Source organism: Platalea leucorodia (assembly GCF_965183815.1).
Source record: "Platalea leucorodia genome assembly, chromosome: 23".
In the NCBI taxonomy this organism is placed as follows: domain Eukaryota; kingdom Metazoa; phylum Chordata; class Aves; order Pelecaniformes; family Threskiornithidae; genus Platalea; species Platalea leucorodia.
The window spans coordinates 1,158,998-1,185,019 of NC_138845.1; the positions used below are offsets into that span (position 1 = coordinate 1,158,998).

Consider the following 26,022-nt stretch of genomic DNA (forward strand, 5'->3'; position numbering starts at 1 on the left):
CCCTGTCCCCATGGCCTGTCCCCATGGCCTGTCCCTATGGTCCCAGCCCTGTCCCCATGGCCTGTCCCTGTCCCCATGGCCTGTCCCCATGGTCTGTCCCTGTCCCTGTGGCCCCAGCCCTGTCCCCATAACCTGTCCTGATCCCCATGGCTCTGCCCCTGTATCCTATGGCCCCGGCCCTGTCCCCACACCCTGTCCTCATCCCAGTGGCCGCATAGCCTGTCCCCACAGGCTGTCCCTGTCCCCATGGCTCTGTCCCCACGGCCTCTCCCTGTCCCCCTGGCTCTGTCCCCCGGTTCCCCTGGCTCTGTTCCCCGGTTCCCCTGGCTCTGTCCCCCGTTCCCATGGCTCTGTCCCTGTCCCACGGCTCTGTCGCCCTGTCCCGTCCCTGTCCTCATGGCTCTGTCCCCCGCTCCCCACGGCTCCGTCCCTGTCCCCGTGGCTCCGTCCCTGTCCCCGTCCCCACGGCCCGCCCCGGCCCGGCGCTGCCGTTCCCGCCCCCCGGTTCCCCTCTGACCACGCCCCCTCTGGCCCCGCCCCCTGACGTCATTTCGGGGAAGCGGGCAACCCCGCTGGAACTCCGGTCACCCGCCCGAGGAGGCGTGGCCTCGCCGCCGCGCTCCGCCAATCGCCGCGCAGAACGAGAGAGGGCGTGGCCTCCGCGCCTTCCTGCCCCGGCAGCCGGGAGCCGCCGACGGCGCCGAGGTGGGAGCGCGGCGCCGGGCGGGGGCCCCGGGGGCCCCGGGGGTCCCGGGGGTCCCGAGGGGTCCGGGGGGCCCGGAGGGACCGGGGGTCCCGCCTGCAGGGCGCCGCTTCGGGGGCGGGGAGCCCTGCCGGGGCCGGGGCGGGGGGCGCCGGTCGGGGATCCCGGTCGGGGCACGCAGAGACCGCCCTCGGGGGGGTCCCCCTGGGGCGAGCGGTGTTTAGGGGCACCCGCCCCCGGGGTCCCTGCAGAGGCACACGCGGTGCAAGGGGGGACCAGCCTCGGGGTGCCTCCGGGGAGGGGCGCGGGGTGCTGTGCTGGGGGTGCGGGGGGCCCCCGGGGGGATGGGGATGCGTGCGGCCCCCGGGCCCCGGGCCCCGGGCGGGGAACCTCAGCCCTTCCTCCCGCCGCAGGCCGGGGCTGCCAGCCCGCCACGTCCCGCACCCAGCCCGAGCCGCAGCGGAGGCACCGCGGGCCCGCCGTGCTGCGGGCAGGTAGGTGGGCGCGGGGGGCCCGGCGGGGCGCGCGGGCCAGGGTTTCGTGTCCTCCGGTCGTGCGGTGGCCGGGGGGTCGGTGGGGCCGCCCTGACGCCCCCCGTCCCCCAGCATGGCGCAGTGGCAGGAGGTGCAGAGTTTGGCCAACACCTACCTGGAGCAGGTCCACCAGCTGTACGCGGGGGCGGCGCTGCCCATGGCGGTGCGGCAGTGCCTGGCCGCCTGGATCGAGGACCAGAACTGGTAACGGGGGGGGTCGGGGCTGGGGGTCGCGCCGGCCGGCGCGTGCCGGGCTGGTGCTGAGCCCGTGGCACCGCAGGCGCCAGGCCGCCGAGCCGCTCTCTTCCCATGCCCGGATGCTCTTCCACTCCTTGCTGGCGCTGCTGGGCGAGCGCCTGGGCAGCCCAGGGCTGGGCGACGAGGACTTCATGCTGAAGCACAACCTGCGCAAAGCCCGCCGCGACCTCCAGGTGGGCGCCGGGGCCGGGGCCGGGGGGCCGAGGGTCTCTGCGCGCCTGCTGACGCCCCGGCCCCGCCGTAGGCTGAGTTCGAGGAGTGCCCGGAGAAGTTTGCCAACCTGGTGGCCAACTTGCTGCAGGAGGAGCAGCGGATCCTGCGCCGGGGGCAGGCGGCGGGGCAGGTAGGGCAGGACCCCGCTCCCGCCCCGCGGGACCCTGCCGGCCGCTGCCCGACGCCCCGTGTCTCTGCAGGGGGGGGCTGCCCCGGCACGGAGCACACCCCCGGTGAGCGACCGGGAGCAGCAGATCCAGCGGCGCCTGGCCGAGTTCCACGCGGCCCTGCAGGTAAGGGCCCCCCCCGGCCCCCTGGGCCCCCGGGGGCTGCCCGGCCCCTCACCCCCTCTGTCCCCAGGAGGCCGAACGCGCCTTCCGGCACCTGGAGGACCTGCAGGACGCCTTTCACTTCTGCTTCAACGTGCACTACCTGCCGGGTAAGGCCCAATCCTGCCCGCCCGGGGGTAGACACGGGACAGCCCTGCCCCGTGCCCCCCCGAACCCCCGAATCCCCCGCCCGCAGGCGAGGACAGGACCAACGACCCCCAGTACGCCCAGCAGCTCCAAGCCCTCGAGGCCAAGCTGCAGATCCTGGACCGGCAGCGGCGGGTGAGATGAGGCTGGGGCTGGGCCAGGGGGGCCACGGCCGCCCCACGCCCCCCGCTCAGGCGCGCGTCTCCCCCCAGGAGGTGCTGGCTCAGATGCAGCAGCTTCTGGGGCGCAGCGAGACCCTGCGGGATTTCCTGCAGCAGGAGCTGGGGGCCTGGCAGGAGCGGCAGCAGCGTGCCTGCCTGGGGGCCCCCGTCGACACCCGCCTGCACCTGCTGGAGACCTGGTACGTTTGGGATGGGAGGGGGACGGGGGGCCGCGGCCGGCCCCCGCTGAGCCCCGCGGCACCCGCAGGTTCACGGAGCTGGGCCAGGGGCTCTTCCAGCTGCTGCAGCTGCTGCGGGCGCTGGGGGATCTGCGGCAGAAGGTGACCTACGAGAGGGACCCGCTGAAGGCAGAGACCCCCCTCCTGGAGCGGCGGCTGCTGGAGCTGCTCACCTACCTGCTGCAGAGGTGGGGGTGGCGCAGGGGGCCGGGGGGGCAGGGGCCGGGGCAGCCCTGACCCTCCCCACGCCCCCAGAGCCTTCGTGGTGGAGCAGCAGCCCAGCATGCCCAACCCCTGCAAGCGCCCGCTGGTGCTGCGCACGGCCAGCAAGTTCTCAGCCCGCGCCCGCCTGCTCGTCCGCCTCCACGACCGCAACCACCGCATGGAGGCCAAGATCCACGTTGACAGGTCGGGACCCCCGGGGTGGGCCCCCCTGCCTGGCCGCGGGGGTCCCGGGGCCCCGCTCCCCGCTGACGCCCTCTTGTCTCTTGCAGGGACCCCCCCAAGATAAAAGGGTGAGAGCTGAGTGAGCGCCGGCCGCAGCGAGCAGGGCTGTGCCCCCCCGGGGGTCCTGGCCCCCCACCCGCAGCCTTGCTCTGCCCCACAGGTTTCGCAAGTTCAACATCCTGACGTCGAGCAGCAAAACCCTCCTGGCAGGGGACAGTCCCCAGGACGGGCTGGTCTGCGACTTCCAGTACCTTGTAGGGGCCCCTGCCCAGAGCCCCAGGTCCTCTGTGGGGCAGGGCAGCAGGGTGAGGACCCTGGCCCAGCCCCGGCCCCCGGCCCAGGCTGACTCTCTCCTGCCCCGCAGACGCTGAAGGAGCAGAAGGACAGCAGGTCGGGCAAGGGCAGCAAAGGCGCCAGCGAGGTGGGTGCGGGGCTGGGGGCCGTGGGGGCGCGGGGGCAGCCGGTGCCCCACGGTGCCCGCGGTGCCCCACGGTGCCGCTTCTGCGCAGGGTCCCCTGGTCGTGACGGAGGAGCTGCACCTCATCACCTTCACGCTGGCGTACGCCTACTGCGGGCTGGAGCTGGAGCTGGAGGTGGGGGCTGGGGGGATTTTGGGGGGTTTGGGGGGCTGGGGGCTGCCGGCCTCACCCCCGCTCCCCCCACAGACCTCCACGCTGCCCTTCGTCATCATCTCCAACAACAACCAGCTCTCCAGCGCCTGGGCATCCATCCTCTGGTTCAACATGCTCTGCAGCAACCCTAAGGCGAGCAGGACCCCTCCCCAGCCCTGCGCCGCCCCCGCTGCCCCGGCCCCGCTGCCCCTCGCTCCGTCTGCCCCTGCCCTGCTCCTGGAGCCCTGTCCCCATCCCTGCTCCTTGCCCAGTCTCCGTCCCCGTGTCCTGTCCCAGGTTCCTGGTCCCTGTCCCTGGTCCTCCCCTGTGCCCTGTCCTTTCTCCTGTCCCCAGTCCCTGCCCCATCCTGGTCCCGGTCCCATCCCCGTCCCCTGCCCCGGTGCATGTCCCCGTCCCCTGCGCGCACCCCCAGCCCTGCTCACCCCATCTCCTGCAGCAGCTACAGTTCTTCTCCGCGCCGCCCCCGGCGCCCTGGCCCCGGCTGGCCGAGGTGCTGAGCTGGCAGTTCGAGAGCGTGGCCGAGCGGGGCCTGAGCCGGGAGCACCTCCTCATGCTGGCCGAGAAGCTCTTCGGTAAGGCCGGGCGCCAGCCCCAAGCCCCCGCTCCCCATCGAGCCCCCCGGGGCCAGGATGGGGGCCGTGCCGTCCCCCTCACCCTGCTCACCTCCAAGGCTCGAAGCCGTCTCCGGAGAGCACCCTGGCCTGGCCCAAGTTCTCCAAGGTGAGCGGTGCCTGGCCCCCCGTGGCCCCGGCCCCCTGTCCGCCCGTGCCCCCATGGCCGTATCCCCCCATCCCCGCTCACCCACCCTCTCTCGCAGGACGGCGCCTCCGGCTTCTCCTTCTGGGCCTGGCTGGACGGGATCCTGGGGCTGCTCCAGGAGCACCTCAAGCAGCTCTGGAAGGACGGGTAGGAGCGGGGCCGGGGGGCCGGGGGGGCCGAGGGCCGCAGGGGCTGACAGTGCCTCCCCCAGGCTCATCCTGGGCTTCGTGAGCCGGAAGCAAGAGAAGAAGCTGCTGAAGGGGAAGCGGACGGGGACGTTCCTGATCCGGTTCAGCGAGAGCATGCTGGGGGGGGTCACCTGCACCTGGGTGGAGCACCCCGAGAGCGGTGAGCGTGCCCACCCCGGCGTCCAGCCCCTCACCCCGGCCTCAGGCCTGCCTGGGTGCTGATTCCGGCTGCCCCCCGCCCCGCAGGGCCCCCCGCTTTCCGGGCAGTGGTTCCCTACACCACGGCCGAGCTGGCGTCCCTGGCGCTGCCCGACATTATCCGCGACTACCAGCTGCTGGTGGAGGAGAACATCCCCGAGAACCCCCTCCAGTTCCTCTACCCAGACATCGCCCGCGACGAGGCCTTTGGGCCCTACTACAGCCAGCGGCAGGAGGGTACGGCACGGCGCGGCACGGCCCAGTGCGGTGCCGGGGAAGCGCCCGCTGCCCCCTCCGACCTCTCCTCTCTGTCCCCAGGGAACCTGTCGGAGCAGAAGAAGTACCTGAACCGGCGCCTCATCCGCGTGTCCTCCAGGTGAGGACCCTCTCGCCCGCAGCCTCGTGTCCCTGGACCCTGACCCTGACCCTGACCCTGACCCAGACCCACTGTCTCTCCCTGCAGGCAGGCAAATGAGTCCTGGCAGACAGAAGAAGAGTTGGTGGCTGCCACGGAAAACCTGGAGACGCTGCAGCTGCAGCCCGGTGGCCCAGGGACACAGCAGCCCAGTAGCATGGCACCGCTGCAGCCCGGGGGCTCAGGGACGCTGCAGGTCACCTCTGGGAACCTGGGGGTGCTGCAGGTGATGGCTGGGAGCCCAGGGACGCTGCAGCCCGGGAGCCCAGGGACGCTGCAGGTGATGGCCATGAGCCCGGGGACACTGCAGCCCGGGTGCTCGGGGACGCTGCAGCCGGCGCCTCAAGGTCTGGAGCCACCACGGCCGCTGCAGGTGGGATTGGGGGTCTCGGAGGTGCTGCAGCCAGGGATTGGGGACCTGGAACAGCAGCTGGTGCTGCAGCTGGTCCCCGAGGGCCAGGGGACGCTGCAGGTGGGACCAGGGGCTGTGGGGACGGTGCAGGTGCTGCCCGGGGGGCTGGGGGTGCTGGAGCACGTGGGACCCAAGGACCAGGGGACACAGCAAGTGGGACTTGGGGCCGTGGAGCAGCAGCTGGTGCTGCAGCTGGTCCCTGAGGGCCAGGGGACGCTGCAGGTGGGACCAGGGGGCTTGGGGACACTGCAGGTGCTGCCTGAGGGGCTGGAGACGCTGCAGCCGGTGGCTGGGGACGCAGGGATGCTGCAGCAAGTGGGAGCTGGGGATACAGGGATGCTGCCACCGGAGCTGAGGGACCTGGAGCTGCTGCCTGGGAGCCCGGACGTGCAGGAGATCCTGCAGTCGCTGGTGGAGGGGCTGGAGCCGGGCTCGGGGACGCTGGAGACGCTGGAGGTGTCGGAGCTGATGCCTAGCATGCTGGAGGCCATGGACGGGGAGCTGGAGGGGCTGGGCCCCAGGCAAGCGGGTGAGTGCCGGCGCTGGGGGGGGGACAAGGGGGTCCCCTCAGCACTGACCTCTCCACGTCCTGCAGGCAGCGCCGCGCTCCTGGACCCCCGCGACCCGTTCCTGCCGCAGCCTGAGGATGTGGCTCTGCCCGCCGTCAGCTCCCTCTTCACCGCCACCGCCGACTTCCCCCCCCTCCACATCGACACCAGCGACTTCCAGTGACTCCCCCCAGCCCCACTGTGTAAATAAACCTCTTCCCACTCCAGCTGCCTGTGCTGCCTGCGCTGCCTGCAGGCAGACCTGGGTCGCGCCGTGCACGGGGAGCCGCTCATCTCCTTCAGACCTTTATTATAAACCCATAAATACCCGAGATAAATAGGGAGCATCGCACATAAATAGCCCCTCGGGGCAGAGGGGAATAAATAGTCGGGGGGCCGCGGCCGGGCCGGCCTCAGCGTGGGCTGGCGCTGTGGGTGAAGACGCGGCTCATGATGGCGGTGAAGGACTGGAGCCGCTGGAGCGCCAGGCGCTGCAGCAGCGGGTGGGCCCAGGCCTCGCTGGGGGCCATGGGGTGCCGGGGCGGGTGGTCGTGCTCCTGCTGCGGGGAGAGCGGGGTTAGGGGACCCCGAGGCCGCGGCTGATGGGCGCCCGCTTCCCCGGCCATGGGGGGAACGGCACCCCCCGGGGCTGCCACCCCCTCCCGGGCCCCCCAGCCCCTCACCTGGACGAGGCCCAGCAGCTGGTCCATCGTGGTCTCCAGCCGCGGCAGCGGGCGGGCGGTGAAGATGTCGGAGCCCAGCAGGTCCCGGTAGTGCCGCAGCCCCTGGAGGATGCGCTGCAGGCAGCGCTGCGGGGAGCAGGGCCTGAGCCGGGGCCCAGGGACCCCTGCATGCAGTCCCTGGCACTCGGAGACCCCCGGGCACATCCCTCAGCTTCCCTGGGACCCCCGGGCACCCCTGGGTACCCCCAGCACCCCTGAGGAACCCCAGGCACATCCCTCAGCATCCCTTGGGGCCACCAGGCACCTCTGGGAACCCAGATGTGTCCCTCAGCATCTCTGGGACCCCTGGGTACCCTTAGCACCCCTGGGACCCCCGGGCACCCCTGGGTACCCTCAGCACCCCTGGGAACCCCGGGCACATCCCCCGGGCGCCCCTGGGCACCCTGAGCACCCCTGGGAATGCCGGGCACATCCCTCGGCTTCCCTAGGACCCCCGGGCACCCCTGGGAACCCTGGACACCCCTGGGTACTCCCGGCACCCCTGGGACTACCGGGCACATCCCTCAGCATCGCTTGGGGCCACCAGGCACCCCTGGGACCCCCAGGCACATCCCCCGGGCACCCCTGGGTACCCTCAGCACCCCTGGAAACCCCAGGCACATCCCTCAGCATCCCTTAGGACCACCAGGCACCCCCGGGACCCCCCAGCACCCCTGGGAACCCTGGACATCCCTGGGTACTCCCGGCACCCCTGGGACTACCGGCCACATCCCTCAGCATCGCTTGGGGCCACCAGGCACCCCTGGGTACCCTCAGCATCCCTGGGACCCCCAGGCACATCCCCCAGCGCACCCCCGGGCTCATGCCCCCCCCGGGCACCCCCAGGCTCCCTGGCCACCCCGCCGCGGCCCCCGAGCACCCCACGGCCGCTGGTACCGTGTTGTTGGTGTCCAGCGTGGAGGGGTCGCAGGCGTCGCTGCAGCGGATCCGGGGGGGCCAGTTCTCGGGGTCCTCCTCGCTCAGGTGCGTCTCCTCCTGGCAGCGGGGGGTCAGCGGGGTCCCCGCGTCCCCGGCCCCCCCCGCCTGCCCCGGCAGCCCGCACCCCCGGGGCACCTCCCCGGCCGGGATCCCCGCACCTTCCGGCGCCCGCAGACCCCCGCGCCCCCCGCGCCGAGCCCCCCGCGCTCACCAGGACCCGGTGCGGCTCCTTGAGGGTCGCCACCAGCTGCGACAGCTCCCGGGAGAGGTTCCTGCAGGCGGCCCAGTCGGTGCGGGGGGCCGGGGCCGGGGCCGGGGCCGGGGCCGGGGCCGCGGGCGGCGGCAGCAGCAGCGGGAGGCAGAGGCAGAGGCAGAGACGGAGGCGTCGGAGCGGGTCCATGGCCGGTCGGTGCCGCCACCGGCGCCGCCACCGGACTCTTATGGGGCGGCGGCAGGTGGGGAATCCCCGGGGCAGGTGGCACCCGCCCCCCGTTACTGCGAAATCGCCGCCTCCCTCGAAAGCAGAACCGATACCGGGCCGGGGTCCCCGGGCTGCGCCCCGCCGCGCCCGGCCCCGCGCCGCGCCGGGACGGGACGGGACGGGCAGGAAAACCCGGGGCAGTTCCTGGCGGCTCCGCGCCCCGGGGCCCCGCGGCGGCGGCGGCACGGGCGGCACCGGGACCCCGCGCACCTGGGCCGCCCCGCCGAGCGCCCCGGAGCCCGGCGGTGTCCCCTCGGTGTCCCCGCCGGTGTCCCCCCCCGTGTCTCCTCGGTGTCCCCCCGGTGTCCCCCCCCCGTGTCTCCTCGGTGTGTCCTCGGTGTCCCCCCCGTGTCCCCCCGGTGTACCCCCGTGTCTCCCGGCCGCACCGGGAAAGCAGCCGGGGCGGCCCCGGCGCGGCGGTTGGCGTCTCCCGGGGCCGCGGTGTCCCGGAGGGGTTTCCCCCTTCCGCGCCCCCCGGGCCCCCCGCGGGCCCCGGCAGCCCCCGGCCCCGCCGGGCCGGGCCGTGCAGCCCGCAGCGCCGCAATCGCGGCGGCCCCGACGGGGCGGCTCCGGCGCTTCCCGCTCCCGCCCGGCGGGGCTGCCCCCGGCCTTCCCCGGCACCGGCCCGGGGCCGAGCCCGCTCCGGGAGGAGAGGGGGCCGCCCTCCTCCCCTGCCCGCCCGTGGGCCCGCCCGTGGCGCCGTGTCCCCGGTGGGTTTGGGAGGGGGAGGCCGGGGCGGGGATCCCGGGAGAGGCCGGGGCCAGCGGGGCTCAGCACCACGGGCCGGGCACGGTGCTGCCCTGGGGACCCCGCAGGACACGGCGGGACCCCGCGGGATCCCAAGGGACGCCCGTGGACACGGTGAGACCCCCGTGGGACACCGTGGGGCACTCTGGGACCTCGTGGGGTCCCAAGGGACACCAGTGGACACGGTGGGACGGCAGGGGACAGCGTGGGGCATTTGGGGACACTTTGGGACCCCGTGGGGTGCCAGAGGAGGCTGCGTGACACCAGTGGGCACGGTGGGACCCCGTGGGATGCCAGGGGACACCGTGGGACGCTGCGTGACACCCGTGGGACGGCGCAGGGCCACAGGTGCCGCAGCCGGCAGGCAGCGCCCGGGGGTCGGTGCGGCCCCGGGGGTCGGTGCGGCCCGGTCCGCCTCCGCCTCCCCCGCCCGGCTCTCCCGGCGGCCGCCCCGACGCCCCCGTCCATTTCAGCCTTTTTGGCCCCTCCGCCGCGCCGTCCCGCACGCCACCCGCCGCGCCGCTTAGTCCCGCCTCGCTCGAGCGCTGATTGGCCGGCGCCCTCGGCTCCGCGCTGCCATTGGTCCGCCGGCTCCGGGGGCGGGCCGGTTTGCCGGGCGGGAGGGTGCGCGGTTGCCATAGCGACGGCGGGAGGGGCGGCCCCGGCCCGGCCGCGGCGGCGCAGCGGGAGGAGCGCGGCCCTGGCGGGGCTCGGCCCGCGGCTGCGGGGCGCTGCGGGTAACGGCCGCCGTCGCCGCGGGATGCTTGGCCGGAGCGCGGGGGGTTGTGGGAAGCGGCCCCGGCCCCGCGCTGGGAGCGCGGCGGTGAGAGCGGGGATCCCGCGGCTCGGGCGGGGCCTGGGCCCGCCCTGCCTCGCCCGGCCCCGCCGCTAACGGCTGCGGCCCTGCGGCGGCCGATACCGCCGGCGGGTGCGGCGTCGGGCTGCGCAGATAACGGGGGCCGGGCGGCGGGGCGGCGGGGCTCGGAGGGCGCAGCGGGGGCCCGGCTCCCCGGGGGAGGCTGCCCGGGGCGGCTGGGGCGCCTTCCCCCGGCGGCTGAGGGCCGTGACGGGGCACTGAGTGTGTCCGGGGAAGGGACTTTACGGGCCCCGCTGCCTGCGTGGGCTCGGTGCCGCCGGTGTCCCGGCAGGAGCGCTGCACCTTACACTCACTGGAGATTCCAGCCGCCTTTTCCATCCCTCGGAGTCACCGGGCCTCTGCCGCCGATTCTAGGAATCGGGGGGCCCTGGTGTTTCTGACTGACCAACCTAGTTCCTTTTCTGTTTCAAAGGGAGACGCTGGTTTTCACCATGAATTTTGAAGGTCTTGACCCCTCCCTTGCCGAGTATGCTCCCCCGCTCCACCCCGCGCTGGACCCCGTCCTGGACCCCCATCTCAACCCCAGCTTGCTGCAGAACGTGGAGCTGGATGCCGAGGGGGTGCCGTTAGAGGGTATCGCGGTGCCGGAGTCGGTGCACCTCATGGAGGGCATGTACAGCGAGCTGCACACCGCCGTCTCCGAAGTGGGGGTGCCCGTCTCCGTCTCCCATTTCGACCTGCACGAAGAGATGCTGTGGGTTGGGAACCACGGGGTAGGTGCCCGCTCCGGGAGCGGGGCAGGGAGGGTCACTGCCCCAGCCGGGCTGTCAGCGCCGCGCTGGCTGCCCGACACCTGCCGGCTGCCGCCAGCCGGGGCCAAGCTGGCTGTGGGCAGAGAGCGGTTCCGCATGGGGCCGAGCCGGAGGGTCCTGCTCCAACCGGGGTTGTGCTGCACCGGTGCAGAGCTCCTGCCCGGCGGTCGTTGATGCGTCTCGGAGCATGAGCCTCTTGGTGTTTCCCAAGTCACTTTACTGCCCTGGTGTGTGGGGCTGTTGGGGCTTTTGGGTCTTTGCTCGTGTCTGCACGTATCTCCCTGAAAGGGAAAAGTCTGAACGGTCTTCCACAGCTGGGGGCACGCAGGGGGGCAGGAAGCGCCCCGTAGGCTGGCTGAGGCCGTAAGGCAGAGCCGATAGCCTGCTCCACCGGGAGCTGGTGCAGGGCAAAGTGGCGTTTGCCTGTCCCCGTCCAAGTGAAGCCGGGGCGGGTCCTGACGAGCCTGTCCCTGGCTGGTTTTAGGGCCACGCCACCTCTTTCTTCGGCCCAACGCTGGAGCGATACTCCTCCTTCCAAGTGAACAGCAGCGACGACATCCGACAGATCCAGAGCCTGGAGAACGGTGTCCTTTTCCTCACCAAAACCAACCTGAAGTACATGTCCCGGGGGGGCCTCATCATTTTTGACTACCTGTGAGTGCCTTCCCCTGGCAGCAGGCGGGTCGCGCCGGCCCCATGAGCTGCCCCTGTGCCGGGGAAATGCTCCTGGCCCCTCTGCCGGCAGTGTAAAAGCCAGATCGGGGAGAGGGCAAGGGCAGATCCTCCGCCCCCTTCCCCGCTGCCTCCCCGAGCTGGGCAGGAGCGCGAGGGCTGTCCTCTCCCCTTTCCTGCAGCATGGACGAGTCCGAGGACATGCACAGCCTCCTGCTGACGGACAGCAGCACGCTGCTTGTTGGCGGGCTGCAGAACCACGTCATTGAGATAGACCTCAACACCGTCCAGGAGACGCAGAAGGTACAGCCGGGCTGGGGGCCGCTCCCTGCTGTGGCGAGGTGCTTTGTTCTGGGGCTCAGCCCCTCTCACCCCGCTCCTCTGCCTCCTTCCCAGTACACCGTGGAGGTTCCCGGCATCACCATCATGAGGCAATCGAACCGCTTCTTTTTCTGTGGCCACACCTCGGGGAAGGTAACACCAGCCCTGTCCTATCTGGCAGCCCTGCTGATGCTCGGCTTCCCTCTGGGATACCCTGGAGCTGGTGTCCAGCTTTTCCCGGAGCTCGAGGGGGCTCCCAGGTAGCCGGCAGCAGCCTGCACGGCACCCAGCACGCCCGTCTCACCCTCCCAGGTCTCCCTGCGGGATCTGCGCACGTTTGTGGTGGAGCACGAATTCGATGCGTACTCGGGAAGCTTGTCTGATTTTGACGTCCACGGGAACCTGCTGGTGACCTGCGGCTTCTCCAGCCGAATGAACGGCCTCGCCTGCGACCGCTTCCTGAAGGTGTACGACCTGCGTATGATGCGGGCCACCACCCCGCTGCAGGTCCACATCGACCCCTTCTTCCTCCGCTTCATCCCCACCTACACGTCCCGCCTGGCCATCATCTCCCAGACAGGTGGGCGAAGCTGCATCCCCCGCCCGGCCAGGCTCCGCTCCCCTGGCGAGAGCGGGACGGCGGCCACGGCAGCCCCAGGCTCGGGGTCAAATCCCAGTGGGATGGAGTTGGCCACGTAAGCGAGAGGCGTGCTGGGTCGCCGTGTGCTGGCCCGCCCGCGTGCTCCCTGGTGCCACGTCGCTCTGTGGTTCGCTTTCACGCAGGTCAGTGCCAGTTCTGCGAGCCCACCGGCCTTGCCAACCCCGCTGACATCTTCCACGTGAACACCGTTGGGCCCCTGATCATGACCTTCGACGTCTCGGCCAGCAAGCAGGCCCTGGCCTTCGGCGACTCGGAGGGCTGCGTCCACCTCTGGGCCGACTCCCCGGAGGTCACCTTCAACGCTTACTCCCGGGAGACCGACTTTGCCTTGCCCTGCATCGTGGACACGCTGCCCCACTTGGACTGGAACCAGGACCTCGTGCCGCTCTCGCTCATCCCTGTGCCGCTGACCAGCGACACCCTGCTCTCCGACTGGCCTGCTGCCAACTCTGCCCCGGCACCCCGGTAATTTGCCAGTCTCTCCCAGGAAAAAACATCACGGGAAAGCTGGCCCTGGCAGGGATCCCCTCCTTCCCCGGGTCTTGGAAGCAGGAGAGTGGCTCTGTTGCTCCCCCTGCTCCCCCTGCTCCCCCGTCTCGTGGCTGGCACTGCCCTTCCTCATCACGTGCCCCGTGAAATGCAAGATAAGTTCCCCGTGGCGGAGCTTAACCGCTGAGGTGTGGTGACCGGGCAGGTCTGAAGGCGGTAGGGTATGGTCAAATCTCCGTCTTCTTGGTGGGGAGAGCCCGGTGGGATCCTGGCTGCATTCTGCATGGGTGGAAACTCTTGTTTTTCCTCTGCCTGCACTCAGCGCTGCTGCTGTGTTCTGGCGTAGCCCAGGTGTTTTGTTGTGACGGAAAATGAACCTGGGGGAAGGACTGAGTGGGGGAAACCCTCGTGACCCGCTGGTGGGTCCCTGAGCACACCCAGCAAGGCCCTTGGTTAAACGATGCTGCCAAACAGAGCAGCCTCTGAGTCGCAGTGTGTTTTGCAGGCGAGCCCCCCCAGTAGATCCCGAGATTTTGCGCACCATGAAGAAAGTGGGGTTTATCGGCTACGCCCCAAACCCAAGGACCAAGCTCCGCAACCAGGTACCCGCTCTCAGGAGGGGATTGTGCGGGGCGCGGGGTGCTTCTGCCAACAGCGGAGGTCTGCAGTCCGGGGAGGGATGGAGCTCTCGCTGCATGCCAGATGAGCTCAGAACTTTCTGCAGGGCTCAGGGCAGGGGTGAGAGCTGAAATTCTCTGGCTTGGGGTGTTGCAGGAAGCAGGCGTATAGTTTGGAGGTGACAGCTTTTCTTGAGCAGTGTCAGCGGGTGAGCCAGCCCTGGGGGAGGGCTGGAGTCTCCCCCTCGGGCCAGAATCCCAGTTCTATCGATAACTCGCTCTGTGGTAGGAAAGGTTTGAGCTGTCCGGTTTGGAGGCTTATGGCACGTCCCTCGCCCTTGGGAAAACACTGCTGTGTTTCGCCCTTGCCCGCAGTGCCGCTGTAGTTTCCCACAGTGATAAGTCCCTTGTAAGAAGGAAGGTGTGGAGGCCTCGTGCAGGTTGAGGGAGGGCCCCACTCCTTTCTGGTTTATTCCTTTGCTCATTTGGGGAGGCAGGAAAGCCCAAGAGTTGCTTGTTTCAGTATGTGGTGCTTTGCTCTGCCTCAGGGTTCAGCCACTCTTCCCTTCTCTTCCCCCTCGCAGATTCCCTATCGGTTAAAAGAGACAGACAACGAGTTTGACAACTTCAGCCAAGTCCCCGAGTCCCCTATTGGGCGGGAAGAGGAGCCACACCTCTACATGGTGGCCAAGAAATACAGGAAGGTAGTGGGGGGCTGGCTGGGGGTCCCCAGGCTGGGCTTGTCTGGGGCAAAGGACCTGCCTGGGCCCAAGCACCTGCCCGCGTCTCCGTGGGGACACCGAGGCGTTGTGCCGGTGTCCCGTGGTGTGGGAAGGTGTGCGTTTTAACACGTTGCGCCTCTGCTCAGGTCACGATCAAATACTCCAAGCTGGGGCTGGAAGACTTTGACTTCAAGCATTACAACAAGACGCTGTTTGCGGGCCTGGAGCCCCATATCCCCAACGCCTACTGCAACTGCATGATCCAGGTGGGAGAAGCCCCAGTGCTGCCCAGACCACGGCGGCCCCCGGGACCTCCCCTGACTGCTCCCTCTCTGCCAGGTGCTGTATTTCTTGGAGCCGGTCCGCTGCCTGGTCCAGAACCACCTGTGCCAGAAGGAGTTCTGCCTGGGCTGTGAGCTGGGCTTGCTCTTCCACATGCTGGACCTGTCCCGAGGAGACCCCTGCCAGGTCCGTGGTGAGCCGGGATGAGCCAGGCGTGATGTGGGGCCGGCGGGCTGGGCTGCCTGGGAGGGTCAGAGAGATCACAGAGGAGCAGGAGCGGGGCGGTGCCAGGTCCTCGGGTGATGGCATCAGACAGCATGGAAACTCCTTTGTCACTTGACCTCGGTGACATGCCACTCTTGCCCCATCCCCAGGGAAGCAACTTTTTGCGGGCTTTCCGTACAATCCCAGAGGCTTCAGCGCTGGGTCTGATCCTGGCTGACTCGGACGAAGCCACAGGGAAGGTGAACCTGGGGCGGCTGATTCAGAGCTGGAACCGTTTCATCCTTACTCAGCTGCACCAGGAAACCCAGGAGCAGGAGGGACCGCAGGCGTATCGGGGGGCTGGCAGCAGGTAAATCCCCGGCCCGGGGACAGGACAGGCAGTAACTGAACCAGGGAGGGGGGCTAACTCCCAGAGGCCCCATCCATCCCTCGGGAAGGAGCTTGCCGCCCACGTCTGCCCCGAGGGCTGCACGGGAACGCGCGGAGCTGCAGGCTGCCCCTGCAGCCGGGTTGGGACCCTGTGCTGAACTTGTGTCCCTCCTAGGCCTAGCCCCCCTGCTTGCTGGGTTGGGGCTGCGCAGAGGTGACCGGCTCTGGAAGCCCGATGGCTGGTTCCCCAAGAGCTGCTGGAATCTGGCTGCTGGCCCCAAACGGCCCTTGTGCAGCCTGAGATGTGTGGGTCCCCAGTGCTCAGCCCACCGTACCAGCCAGCCCCGCTCTGCAGGGATTGCCGGGATCCTACTAACCCCGGTGCTCTTTTTCTCCAGCAGCTTTGGGTCCTCGGGGGACTCAGTTGTCGGGCAGCTGTTCAGCTGCGAGATGGAGAACTGCAGCATGTGTCGCTGCGGCAAGGAAACCGTCCGCGTGTCCTCCACGCTGCTCTTCACCCTCTCCTACCCTGAGAGCACTGGTAACAGGCAGGGGCGGGCAGGGCAGGGCTGGGCACGTTTAACACTGCTGCATTTCCGTGGCCGGGCGGGGTTTGTTATCCGTATGGATGAGCCGTGACTTTTTCTGGGTGATAGACACCTGCAGCGAGGAGCTCCTGCAGTGCTCTGGCCCCGGCTGCGGCAGACCCGGCAGCCGAGGTCTAGTGGTGGGTTTCCAACCAGCCAAGCTTTTGGCTACAGAAAGGCAGATTTGGGGGTTGACCTTCTCACTGGTGGTTGTGAGGAAAACCCCAGAGGTTTGGCTGAGCTAAATTGGTAAAGATTTGTGTGTTGGAAGGTGACGTTATTCTCCTTTCTCCCTTCAGAAAAGCCGGTCAAAGATTATGAGTTTGCCCAAATTTTAAAGCGAAGCATCTGCTTGGAGCAGAACACGCAAGCCTGGTGCGAGAACTGTGAGAAGTACCAGCCCACGGTGAGGCCGGGAGCGGGGCGCGAGCACATCACGCTTCACGGGCTACGAGGGGTTGCGGGAGAAGGGTGCGAGCGCCCTGTGCCACCGGCTGAGCGGGGACAGTTTCTCCATTAGTCAGTGGGGAACCTCCTGAGCGGATGCTGGAGATTCGGTTCCTGGCCTGGATGGCGAGCTGGCGTGGCGTGGGGTATTTCCTGGGCTGTGCGAGGCTGGAATGCGTCTCGCAGGTCATGCGGATCCCAGCTGAATCCCCCGGGGGTAGGGGGGCAGAGGTAACCCCCTGGGAGCTGAGCACACCTGCTCTGAGGCGGCAGCCTGCTCCCTGCCTCCGTTGCTCTTGCAGTACCCCCAGCTGCCAGGAACCCGGCCAGGCAGTGGGGAGGAAGCTCTGCAGGCGAAGGCGTTGGAGGAGGGAAGAGGGTAGCACGTGCCAAGTCCGGTTTTGAGCCTCTCCAGGGCTCTTGCTGCTGCCCGGCTTCCATCTCCTGCTCTCTCCGCAGGTCCAGACCCGGAACATCCGCTGCCTGCCGGACGTCCTGGTCATTAACTGTGAGGTGAACAGCTCCAAGGAGGCAGATTTCTGGAAGACACAGGCTGAGGTGGGGGAGACACTTTGGGGCAGAAGCAGGCTTGTTCCCCCTGGCGCATGGGGTTCGCTGCGTGTCCAGTTCTGCGGAGGTGTTTTCACTCTGATCTCGCTGTCTCTTAAGTCTCTCACTCTCCACCCGAGCGTCACCCTACTTTGTTTGCAGAGGACATGTTGGTATTTGGTCATGCTTGTAGCATGAGCCGTGCCTTTGGAGTTGGAAAAGACAAGATCTTCTGCCATGACAAGGCTGACGGGACTGCAGTAGAGTCACTCTTTCATTCCCCCAGTCCCCCAGGACCTAGGAGCAGCAAGGCAGTGCCCGCTTCCCAGAGCACAAGCCCAGCAGAGAGCAGGCGGACAGTTGGGTTTCCCTCGCTGTCTTTTTCCCTGTCTCCGACTTTAACGTCCCTGTCTTTTCCCCACTTCTGGCCTGGCTGTCACCCACGTGTTCCCAAGCCCAGCCTGTCACTCCGCGCTGACGCTTGCCTGTGTTTCGTTGCCAGTATGCCTTTCAGAGAGCCATGATGAAGAGAGGAGGCTTTGAGATCACCAAAGGCAAAGAAATCTCTCTGGGAGAGTGGTAGGTGACCGTTCCTGGGGTGGCGACTCTGAGCAGTGACGCCTTCTGGGTTGTTCTCTGTGCCTTGGAGAGCTCAGGGCTGTTTCTCATCTGATAATGATAATTTGATAACCTGCCTGTCTGTGGCTCCTCGCGGGCTCTGAATGGAACAGTCTCATTGCTGCTCTTGAGACTGTGACCCTGTATGGGCGCTCTGTGCAGCATCCCCTTCAGACACCCTTGTGATCCACCCTGTGATCCACTTCTGAGCCCCCAGCCCTCGTTCCCCTTCCCTTTTCAGACTGACAAAAGACCCAGGACCATGTATCGGCCCTTTCTGGCCGACATTAGCTGACCACCTTTCCCGGGATCCTGCTCTAGGCAGCTGCAGGGAAGTGGTGCAGATCTGGCTTCCCCGTCTGTCCTGCGGAAGGTTTAGGAATAGGCTGGCGGGTGGGGATCCTGCCCCGGAGAAGTCCTGGACATCTTGTGACTCCCTCCGACTCGGCCTTCCGTGATTCTCCATGCAGGAAGGAGCTGGGGAACCCCGACACGGGGCATTCGTATCCTTCCGTGGAGGAACTGAAGAACATTTGGATCCCCCATGCCATCAAGATGAGGCTCACCAAGAGCAAGGAGCTAGATGTCTGCAACTGGAGCGAGAACGATGAGGTAAAGGCTGATGAGATCACTCTGGGGCTACGTGGTTGTGTGCACGTGGGGCTGCGGGAGCAGAAGTGCTCCAGAACTGCTTTCTGCTGAGTGTGTGTGGGCAAGAGATAACGAGGCTGTCTCGGAGACACCTCGGGTGAGCGTGGAAACCTCTGGGCTGGCAGTGAGAGGGCATGTCCGAGCTCTGGGGTTTGGGTCGGAGGCCTGGGAGCTGCCTGGCAGACAGTCGGGGCTCAGACATTTCCCTGGGGGCCGGTTCCTCTTGCAGCTGAGCCCGACTGACGACCCCGAGTCCGTCTATGTCTACGATCTAATGGCCACCGTCGTCCACATCCTGGATTCGCGCACGGGGGGCAGCCTGGTGGGGCACATCAAAGTGGGAGAGACCTACCACCAAAGGAAGGAGGTGAGAAGCCCTGCGGGACCGGTGCTCTCCCACCCACAGCTACCGTACCCACAGGCTGCTGAGAGCAGCCCTGCTCCCCAGGAGTCCTGCCTTGCCGAGGCGTTCTCACTCACGGCTTGCTCTGGGTCGGGTCGGCTAACAGACCCGGTCCTGGGTCCCTTAGTCAGGCGCTGAGCGTTTGGCTGGAGGTGCCAGGCACCCTGAATCGCCAAGTGCTGCTTGGGCACCTCACGGGGAGGGAAGGGCTGAAGAAGCACTCCTCCCACACTCGGGCTGGTTCCTCCTGGGTCACGGGCGCGTCGCCAGCTTGTCCTTGTGCTTCCAGGGAAGGGCTGGGACGTCATCTCCCTTCCCGAGGAAAGGGGGCTGCTCTGGGCAGCCCTGTTGCCCAGTGGAGATGCCCAAGCCAGGAGTTCCCAGAGTGTGTCAAGGCTGCATCCCTGTCTCTTATCTGTTGCATCTCTGTGGAGTTTTGGTTAGGAGTTGGGCAGGGACGGTGCCTGTCCAGCCCCAGTGCTTCACTTACGCATCATCACCACCCAGGCCAGCAGGGATTTCCCCACCGTGTCCCAGGAAGGGCGGGAGTTCCCACATGGCATCGTCACACCCCTCTTTCCCTGGTAACTGGGTAGAGGAGTCATTGCCTTTGCCTGGGGGGGCCCCTAAGGCCGTGCCTGTGCCTCTCCCCCCAGGGAGTCACACACCAGCAGTGGTACCTCTTCAACGACTTCCTCATCGAGCCTGTGGATAAGGTGAGCGCTCGGGGCGGTGCCACCGGCCGTGTGTCAAGGTGAGGCCGTGGCTGCGGGGACCCCGTGGAGGGGGGTTTCCTGCTGCAGGCGGGAGCACCCTGTCCCGCGCTGGGCCGCCCCTGCACTGTCCCCCGTCCCCTGCAGTGCGAGGCGGTGCAGTTCGACATGAGCTGGAAGGTGCCGGCTATCCTGTACTACGCCCGGAGGAATCTCAACGCCAAGTACAACCTCGTCAGTGAGTGTCTGGGGTGGAAGTGGCCGTGTGGCCAGTGACGCCAGCTCGCCACTGATCTCCCTTCCCCTTTTCCTGCAGTCAAGAACCCCATCGAAGCCAGCGTGCTGCTGGCAGAGGCCTCCCTGGCTCGCAAGCAGCGCAAGTGCCACGCCACCTTCATCCCCCTCATGTTGAGCGAGATGCCGCAGGCGGGCGACCTGGTGGGGCTGGACGCCGAGTTTGTCACGCTGAACGAGGTCAGGCCTCGGGACGGGGCGCAAGGGCAGCCCCTCTGCGTGCGCCCAGCCCCTGGGGGACTGCGGGAGCCCTCGGTCACCGAGCTCTCCTCTCGCCCGTCGCAGGAGGAGGCCGAGCTGCGCAGCGACGGGACCAAATCCACCATCAAGCCCAGCCAGATGTCGGTGGCCAGGATCACGTGCGTGCGCGGGCAGGGCCCTAATGAGGGTGTCCCCTTCATCGACGACTATATCTCCACCCAAGAGCAGGTACGGGGCTCCTGCCTGGCCTCGCGCGGCTCCACAGCCCCGCAGGGCTGCCTCCTGCTCCACGGAGGGGCACCCACAACAACGAACGCGGCCTCCCCGGGATGCCGGCGGGGGAATCGGGGAGGGGGCGGACCCCCACGGGCCCTGGTCTCCGCAGGTGGTGGATTACCTGACCCAGTACTCGGGGATCAAGCCGGGAGACCTGGACGCCAAGATCTCCTCCAAGCACCTCACCACTCTCAAATCCACCTACCTGAAGCTGCGCTTCCTCATCGACGTGGGAGTCAAGTTCGTGGGCCACGGGCTGCAGAAAGACTTCCGTGTCATCAACCTGATGGTGACGGCGCCGAGCCCCCCTCCCTCAGCCCGGGGGTCTTGGGGCGGGCCGGGAGGCTGGCGGCAGGTCCGGGGCTCAGCCCCCCGCGGCAGCCCCCCTGCGCTGGCGGCAGGACCCTCTCCGCTTTCCAGGTGCCCAAGGACCAGGTGATCGACACCGTCTACCTCTTCCACATCCCGAGGAAGAGGATGATTTCCCTGCGCTTCCTCGCCTGGTACTTCCTGGGTCAGTGGCCGAACCCTGGCAGCCCGGGGGGGTGGGAGCGGGGGCAGACCCCCCCCGGGGCCCCCGCCAGCCCCCCCCTGACCGGGGCTCTCCCCGCAGACCTGAAGATCCAGAGTGAGACCCACGACAGCATCGAGGACGCCCGCACGGCCCTGCAGCTCTACCGCAAGTACCTGGAGCTGAGCCCGCAGGGCGCCGAGCCCGAGGACTTCCGCAAGGTGCTCAAGGGCCTCTACGAGAAGGGCCGCAAGATGGACTGGAAGGTGCCCGAGCCCGACAGCCAGAGCAGCCCCAAGCGTAAGGCCGCCCCGCCGCCCCCCGCGCCCCCCGGCCCCGCCGCCCCCTCACCCCGCTTTGTCTCCGGCAGATGGGGCCGTGTACCCCCCGGTGCTGGCCCTGTGACCCGGCCCCGCGGCGAGGAGCAGCCCCGGGACCCCCCGAGGGAGGCGGACACGCGTGGAGCTGGAACCAGCAGCGGGGACGGGGCTGTCCCCGCCCCTGCCCGACCCCCCCGGGCCTCCCCCGGGGCCCGGCGCCCCGGGACTCCCTGTCGGTACCGGGAATCACTGCCCCCCCCCTTCCCCGCCCGCCGGCCCGGGCGCCCTCATAAAGCAGCCTCGGACACCCGCGGCGCCGTCTCCTCCTTGGCTCTGGGGCCGCGGGGTCAGGGACCGGCACCGGGGAGGCGGCACGGAGGAGCCGGACCGGGACCGGGGCTGGGACCGGGGAGGCGGCTCGGAGGAGCCGGACCCGGCCCGGGGCTGGGACCGGGGAGGCGGCACGGAGGAGCCCGGGCGGAGCCAGGGACACGGCAGGAACGGCCCGGTGCGGGAGCGGGAGCGGGAGCGGGAGCGGCGCGGCCGCCGGTCTGGGGGCGGGGCCAGGGCGGCCTTGGGGGCGGGGCCACCGCAGACCCCGCCTCCGCGGGGCTGAGCGCCACGCGGACCGGGCCCTGGCGGCGCCGGGGACCTCGGCGCTCGCCCCGGGCTGCCCGTGGCGCCGCCTGCGAGCGGGACGGCCCCGCCGCGGGCCGAGGAGCCGCCCCGCCCGGTCCGACCGGCTCCGTCGCCCCGACCAGTTCGGCCGCCGCCCTCTCCGAGGGGCCTCGCCCCCGCGGCGGGTCGGGCGGAGGGGCGCGCCGGGACAGGCGGCGCCGCGGGCAGCCCCGGGGCAGCCGGCCGGGACGGGGGGGCGGCGGAGCGGGACGGGAGAGCGGCGCGGTACGGGGGGCTCGGCCGGGCCCGGCGGGTGCGGGGCTCGGGGCACGGGCCTGCAGGGCAGGGGGCTCCGCGGGGGCCGTGAGCGCCGGCATGGAGGGGAGGGGGCTCGGGGGGGGCGGTGGGCTCGGCCCTGTAGAGGAGGGGGCTCCATAGGGGGCTGTGGGCTCGGCCCTGTAGGGGAGGGGGCTCCATAGGGGGGTCTGGGCTCGGCCCTGTAGAGGAGGGGGCTCCATAGGGGGCTGTGGGCTCGGCCCTGTAGGGGAGGGGGCTCCATAGGGGGGTCTGGGCTCGGCCCTGTAGGGGAGGGGGCTCCATAGGGGGCTGTGGGCTCGGCCCTGTAGGGGAGGGGGCTCCATAGGGGGCTGTGGGCTCGGCTCTGTAGGGGAGGGGGCTCCATAGGGGGCTGTGGGCTCGGCCCTGTAGGGGAGGGGGCTCCATAGGGGGCTGTGGGCTCGGCCCTGTAGGGGAGGGGCCTCCATAGGGGGCTGTGGGCTCGGCCCTGTAGAGGAGGGGGCTCCATAGGGGGCTGTGGGCTCGGCCCTGTAGGGGAGGGGCCTCCATAGGGGGCTGTGGGCTCGGCCCTGTAGGGGAGGGGGCTCCATAGGGGGCTGTGGGCTCGGCCCTGTAGGGGAGGGGGCTCCATAGGGGGCTGTGGGCTCGGCTCTGTAGGGGAGGGGGCTCCATAGGGGGCTGTGGGCTCGGCCCTGTAGGGGAGGGGGCTCCATAGGGGGCTGTGGGCTCGGCCCTGTAGGGGAGGGGGCTCCATAGGGGGCTGTGGGCTCGGCCCTGTAGAGGAGGGGGCTCTGTAGGGGCCACTGGACTCGGGGTCCCTGTGGTGTCCAGGGCGCAAATGGGCCCTGCTGGGGATGGGGCTTGGTGGGGTCTGGGGGGTCACCATGGACAAAGCCCTACAGAGAGTGGGGCTCTGTAGGGGCCGGGGGTCTCCGCCGAGGATGGGGCCTCGCCAGGACTCAGGGGGGACGGGGTGCGGGGCCGCAGGGGCCACCAGTGCTGGAGCTGCCGCTGCCCGCAGGTCGCCCTGCAGCGGAGCCGTGAGGATGAGGGGCCGGATCCCACCCGCGCTCTGCCTGGCCGTGGCCATGGCCCTGGCTGCACTGCTGCCCGCGGCCTGCGCCCGCCGGAGCCAGGACCTGCACTGCGGAGGTGCGGCACGGTGGGGCGGGACGGCGGGGACGGGGTGGGATGGGACGGGATGGTGGCGCAGGGCTGGGGTGGCCGTTGGGACCTCCTTGTCCTGCGGCCGCTGCTGCCCGTCCGCGCTCACCCTGCTCGGGGACAGGCAGACGTTCCTGAGGGGCCCCAGGGCGACCCGCTCCCCGCAGACCCACTGTCCCCGTCTGCCGGCAGTACCAGTTACACCAGTTTCTCCCAGCGGCTTTGGGCAGCCGCGGGTCTGTCAGTGCCGGGGGCTGGTGTGGGGTCAGGCAGCGCCGTTAGCTCCAGGCCGTTGACGCCTGCGTCCCCCACAGCGTGCCGGGCGCTGGTGGATGAGCTGGAGTGGGAGATCGCCCAGGTTGACCCCAGGAAAACCATCCAGATGGGCTCCTTCCGGATCAACCCCGACGGCAGCCAGTCGGTCGTGGAGGTGAGAGGCCTCCCTGCAGGGACCTGCCTGCGGGAGGCGAGGGAGGGATCGGACCCGCACCGGGTGCCGTGCGCAGGCTGGGTGAGCCCCGTCTCCCGTGCCTCAGCTTCCTATCACCAGCGCAGCCCCGTGGCGTTCCCAGGGCGTCCGTGGAGACGTCTGACCTTTTCTCGTCACTCCCCGGCTCCCAGGGAAAGGCGCTGGCCCAGCGTTCCCGTTCCGCTCTCACGCTCAAAGGCCTGACCCCGCTGATCTCCCGCTCGTGCCGCAGGTGCCCTACGCCCGGTCGGAGGCACATCTGACGGAGCTGCTGGAGCGGGTGTGCGAGAAGATGAAGGAATATGGGGAAAAAGTGGATCCGTCCACGCACCGTAAGAGTTACGTCCGGGTGATCTCCCACGACGGGACCAAGATGGACCTCTCTGGGGTCAAAATTGATGGAGACGTGGCTTCTAGCCTGAAGTTTGCGGTGCGTGCGGGGACTGGGTCCTTGTGGCGGCTGTCAGGGCTCAGCGCAGGTTTTGGGTGGCAGCACCTGCTGTGTTGGGCAGCTGTGGCCCTTCTAGGGATGGGCTAGTCCCACCGGCAGCTCCCGGCTGCTTCCCCTGGTCCTTCCTGGGGCTGGAGGGAAGGAGGCTGCTCCCGGGCCTGGGCGGGTGCGCGGGGCCCGGCTCTGGGTTCCCCCGGGTGCTGTCGGTGTCGCCTGGCCCCGCGGGGTTGCCGGCTGACCAGCGGGCGGCTCCCATTGCAGTGTGAGAGCATCGCCGAGGAGTACGAGGACGAACTCATTGAATTCCTCTCCCACGAGGCCGACAACGTCAAGGACCGGCTCTGCAGCAAGCGGACAGGTGAGCCGGGCTGGGCTGGCCCGAGGAGGGGTCCCTCCCGCCGCCCGGGTGCTTGTAGCTGCTCCGTCAGCGCTGGGGTGGGAGCAGCTGCCGGCCCAGAGCAGGGAGGACACAGAGGAGCTGCGAGCGCTCCCCGAAATCCCGACATCCCTTAGCTCGCAGAGCAGCTCCTCTCTGGCGGCCCGGCGCCGGGGTGCACCTCCTCGCTGCCTGCGCTGCCAGCCCGCTGCCTGGACCCTGCTGCCTGCTGGAGCTGCCTGCAGCTTTTTTTGGATGCTCTGCCCGGCCAGGCGCGTGCTGCCTGGGGCCGAGCCAGGGCAGCTGCCGTGCTGGCTCCATTGGCTGCTCCGGCGCAGGGCTCCGCGCACAGCCAATGGCCGGGCGCCCGCTCCCTGGTATCTCCCTTCCCGCAGGGCTATTTCCAGCTTGCAAACACCGGGGTCAGGGCACGCCGCGACCTTTGCGCTTCCCTATTGGCGAACGTGGCTCACGTTCATTACCTGCACCGCGGGGCCAGGCCAGGGCGGGTCCCTTCTGGACCCGGCACAGGCAGCGGGAAACGCTCCTTCCCCAGGGGGTCCCGCGGTGCTGCCGGCTGCTCCTGCGGCTCAGCCGGCCCCCGCTGCCTGCACCCTGCCTGTCCCGGGCTGGTGTGGGTCTGCTGGGTGGCCGTGGGTGCTGGACCCGGGGAATCGCCGGGCCAGCTCTGTCCAAGCAGCCGCGTTTCTCATGAATCGCAGCACAAAGCGAAGGGGAAGCGCGGGTCTCCCGGTGCGGGTCACGGCTGCGCCCGGCTCGTCCCTGCGCTGTGGGCAGGCGGGGGCCGGGGAGGAGCGGGAAGGGATGCGCCGCCGGGGAGGGGTCGCCTGGGGCTCTGCCGCGTCCTGAGCGCGCTGCCCTTTGTCACCGCAGACCTGTGCGACCACGCGCTCCACATCCCGCACGACGAGCTGTGACGCGGACGGCCCTGGCTGCCTCCGGAGGACGGTGCCCGCCTGTGCCGGCGGCCTCGCGGGACCAGGACGGCGCCAGGCTCCGTCCGTACATCCCCTACCTCTTGGCTCACCTCGTCCCCGCTGCCCCCGCCGGGACGGGCAGACGTACCGGGGAAGACGGCGGCTCTGGAGCCGGCGCAGACGCCGCCTCGCCCAGCCTGGTGCTCTTGTCCTATTTATTCACTGTCCGTCCGCTGCAGCCGCGGTGCCGGGGGCACCGGGACCCCGGCCTTGCTTCCGCACGGGGCAGCGTCCTCGCCCCGGCCGGGACGTTTCAGCGGGCAGGCTGCCAGCCAGGGACCTTCCTCCGCCGCTGCCGGGGGACGCGGCGGGGGACACCGGGGCTCAGCCACCCCCGCCGGGGCGGGGTGGTCGGGCGTCCGGGGCCGCTTTTGGGACCCCCCCTCCCTGCTGCAGGCAATAAAGGGGCTGCGCGGCGGCCGTGCCGCGGGCCCACCCGAGGGCAGGTCTGGCTCCTGTGCGGGGGGGAAGGGGGCCCGGGACCCCAGGCGGGGCCGGGGACGTCGGTGGCGTCCCCGCGGTGCCCCCGGTCACTCGAGCTCCCTCGCGTCCGGCGGCCGCGGCTTGGCCTCGGCGCGGGGACGTCCCCGTGTCACCGGGCCCCGGCGGAGCCGCCGCCGCGGGGGTCCCGCCCCGCTCGGTCCCGTCCCGTCCCCTCGGGCGCCGCCCGGCCCTGGCGCCGCCGCCCCGGGGCCACCGGGGCAATGCCCTGGGGTCAGCGCCGGCGGGCGGCCGCGGCCGCGCCCCGCCCCCTGCCCCGGGCCCTGACGTCACCGCGGAGCCAGGGCAATGTCACAGGGCGACCTCCAGCCCCTGCGGCTGAGTGTGGGATGACATCACGGGCCCCGGTGACCTCATAGCCCATGGCCCAGCGCCCGGGGACGCCGCAGGGCTGCCCTGCGCCGCAGCCGAGCGACGCCGAAGCGCCGGCGCGCCCGGACGGATGACGCAGTGGCGTGACGTCACGCGCTGCAGCCGGTGACGTCACGAGGGGGGCGGGGCGCCGCCTCACCCCACCCTA

General features: G+C 69.8%; 3 protein-coding genes across 13 annotated transcripts; 2 read left to right on the plus strand and 1 right to left on the minus strand.

Moving 5' to 3' along the window:
- Positions 1 to 677: 677 nt before the first annotated feature.
- STAT2 (signal transducer and activator of transcription 2) lies at positions 678 to 6,396 on the plus strand. Its single transcript, XM_082332593.1, has 24 exons — positions 678 to 705; positions 1,117 to 1,197; positions 1,309 to 1,440; positions 1,517 to 1,667; positions 1,739 to 1,837; positions 1,908 to 2,000; positions 2,068 to 2,146; positions 2,233 to 2,318; positions 2,396 to 2,544; positions 2,613 to 2,771; positions 2,839 to 2,991; positions 3,078 to 3,098; positions 3,191 to 3,284; positions 3,395 to 3,451; positions 3,540 to 3,623; positions 3,696 to 3,794; positions 4,099 to 4,234; positions 4,333 to 4,382; positions 4,480 to 4,568; positions 4,633 to 4,769; positions 4,856 to 5,044; positions 5,126 to 5,183; positions 5,271 to 6,163; positions 6,230 to 6,396. Exons 3-24 carry the CDS (start codon positions 1,310 to 1,312, stop codon positions 6,364 to 6,366), a joined length of 3,144 nt encoding a protein of 1,047 aa, XP_082188719.1. The 5' UTR covers positions 678 to 705; positions 1,117 to 1,197; position 1,309; the 3' UTR covers positions 6,367 to 6,396.
- Positions 6,397 to 6,595: 199 nt separating this feature from the next.
- On the minus strand, positions 6,596 to 8,243 carry IL23A (interleukin 23 subunit alpha; the record flags this gene model as incomplete). The annotated part of the gene is made up of 4 exons (XM_082332712.1): positions 6,596 to 6,742; positions 6,866 to 6,991; positions 7,802 to 7,900; positions 8,055 to 8,243. 4 exons carry the CDS (start codon positions 8,241 to 8,243, stop codon positions 6,596 to 6,598), a joined length of 561 nt encoding a protein of 186 aa, XP_082188838.1.
- A 1,494-nt stretch (positions 8,244 to 9,737) lies between these two features.
- PAN2 (poly(A) specific ribonuclease subunit PAN2) lies at positions 9,738 to 25,379 on the plus strand. 11 transcript variants are annotated; one of them, XM_082332508.1, is made up of 29 exons: positions 9,738 to 9,808; positions 10,361 to 10,661; positions 11,185 to 11,354; positions 11,555 to 11,675; positions 11,769 to 11,846; positions 12,006 to 12,273; positions 12,477 to 12,819; positions 13,349 to 13,445; positions 14,045 to 14,164; positions 14,329 to 14,448; positions 14,522 to 14,650; positions 14,839 to 15,038; positions 15,457 to 15,599; positions 15,945 to 16,051; positions 16,552 to 16,650; positions 17,144 to 17,220; positions 17,730 to 17,871; positions 18,140 to 18,277; positions 18,970 to 19,029; positions 19,174 to 19,264; positions 19,343 to 19,500; positions 19,606 to 19,749; positions 19,907 to 20,086; positions 20,218 to 20,311; positions 20,411 to 20,608; positions 23,022 to 23,137; positions 23,409 to 23,606; positions 23,889 to 23,985; positions 24,898 to 25,379. In XM_082332508.1, exons 2-29 carry the CDS (start codon positions 10,380 to 10,382, stop codon positions 24,939 to 24,941), a joined length of 4,014 nt encoding a protein of 1,337 aa, XP_082188634.1. In that variant the 5' UTR covers positions 9,738 to 9,808; positions 10,361 to 10,379; the 3' UTR covers positions 24,942 to 25,379. The 11 variants fall into 11 exon arrangements, with proteins under 11 accessions (XP_082188634.1, XP_082188638.1, XP_082188639.1 ...); XM_082332512.1 differs by having other exon boundaries at positions 15,460 to 15,599; XM_082332511.1 differs by having other exon boundaries at positions 9,762 to 9,894.
- Positions 25,380 to 26,022: the final 643 nt, after the last annotated feature.

Bases quoted from the DNA above. Each gene is read 5' to 3' on its own strand.
- STAT2 (XM_082332593.1), top strand. From the start codon at position 1,310: ATGGCGCAGTGGCAGGAGGTGCAGAGTTTGGCCAACACCTACCTGGAG. The intron at 1,668-1,738 runs GTGGGCGCCGGG...GCCCCGCCGTAG, and splicing joins AAGCCCGCCGCGACCTCCAG to GCTGAGTTCGAGGAGTGCCC. The intron at 4,383-4,479 runs GTGAGCGGTGCC...CCTCTCTCGCAG, and splicing joins CCTGGCCCAAGTTCTCCAAG to GACGGCGCCTCCGGCTTCTC.
- PAN2 (XM_082332508.1), top strand. From the start codon at position 10,380: ATGAATTTTGAAGGTCTTGACCCCTCCCTTGCCGAGTATGCTCCCCCG. The intron at 15,600-15,944 runs GTAACAGGCAGG...TTCTCCCTTCAG, and splicing joins CTCCTACCCTGAGAGCACTG to AAAAGCCGGTCAAAGATTAT. The intron at 19,750-19,906 runs GTACGGGGCTCC...TGGTCTCCGCAG, and splicing joins ATATCTCCACCCAAGAGCAG to GTGGTGGATTACCTGACCCA.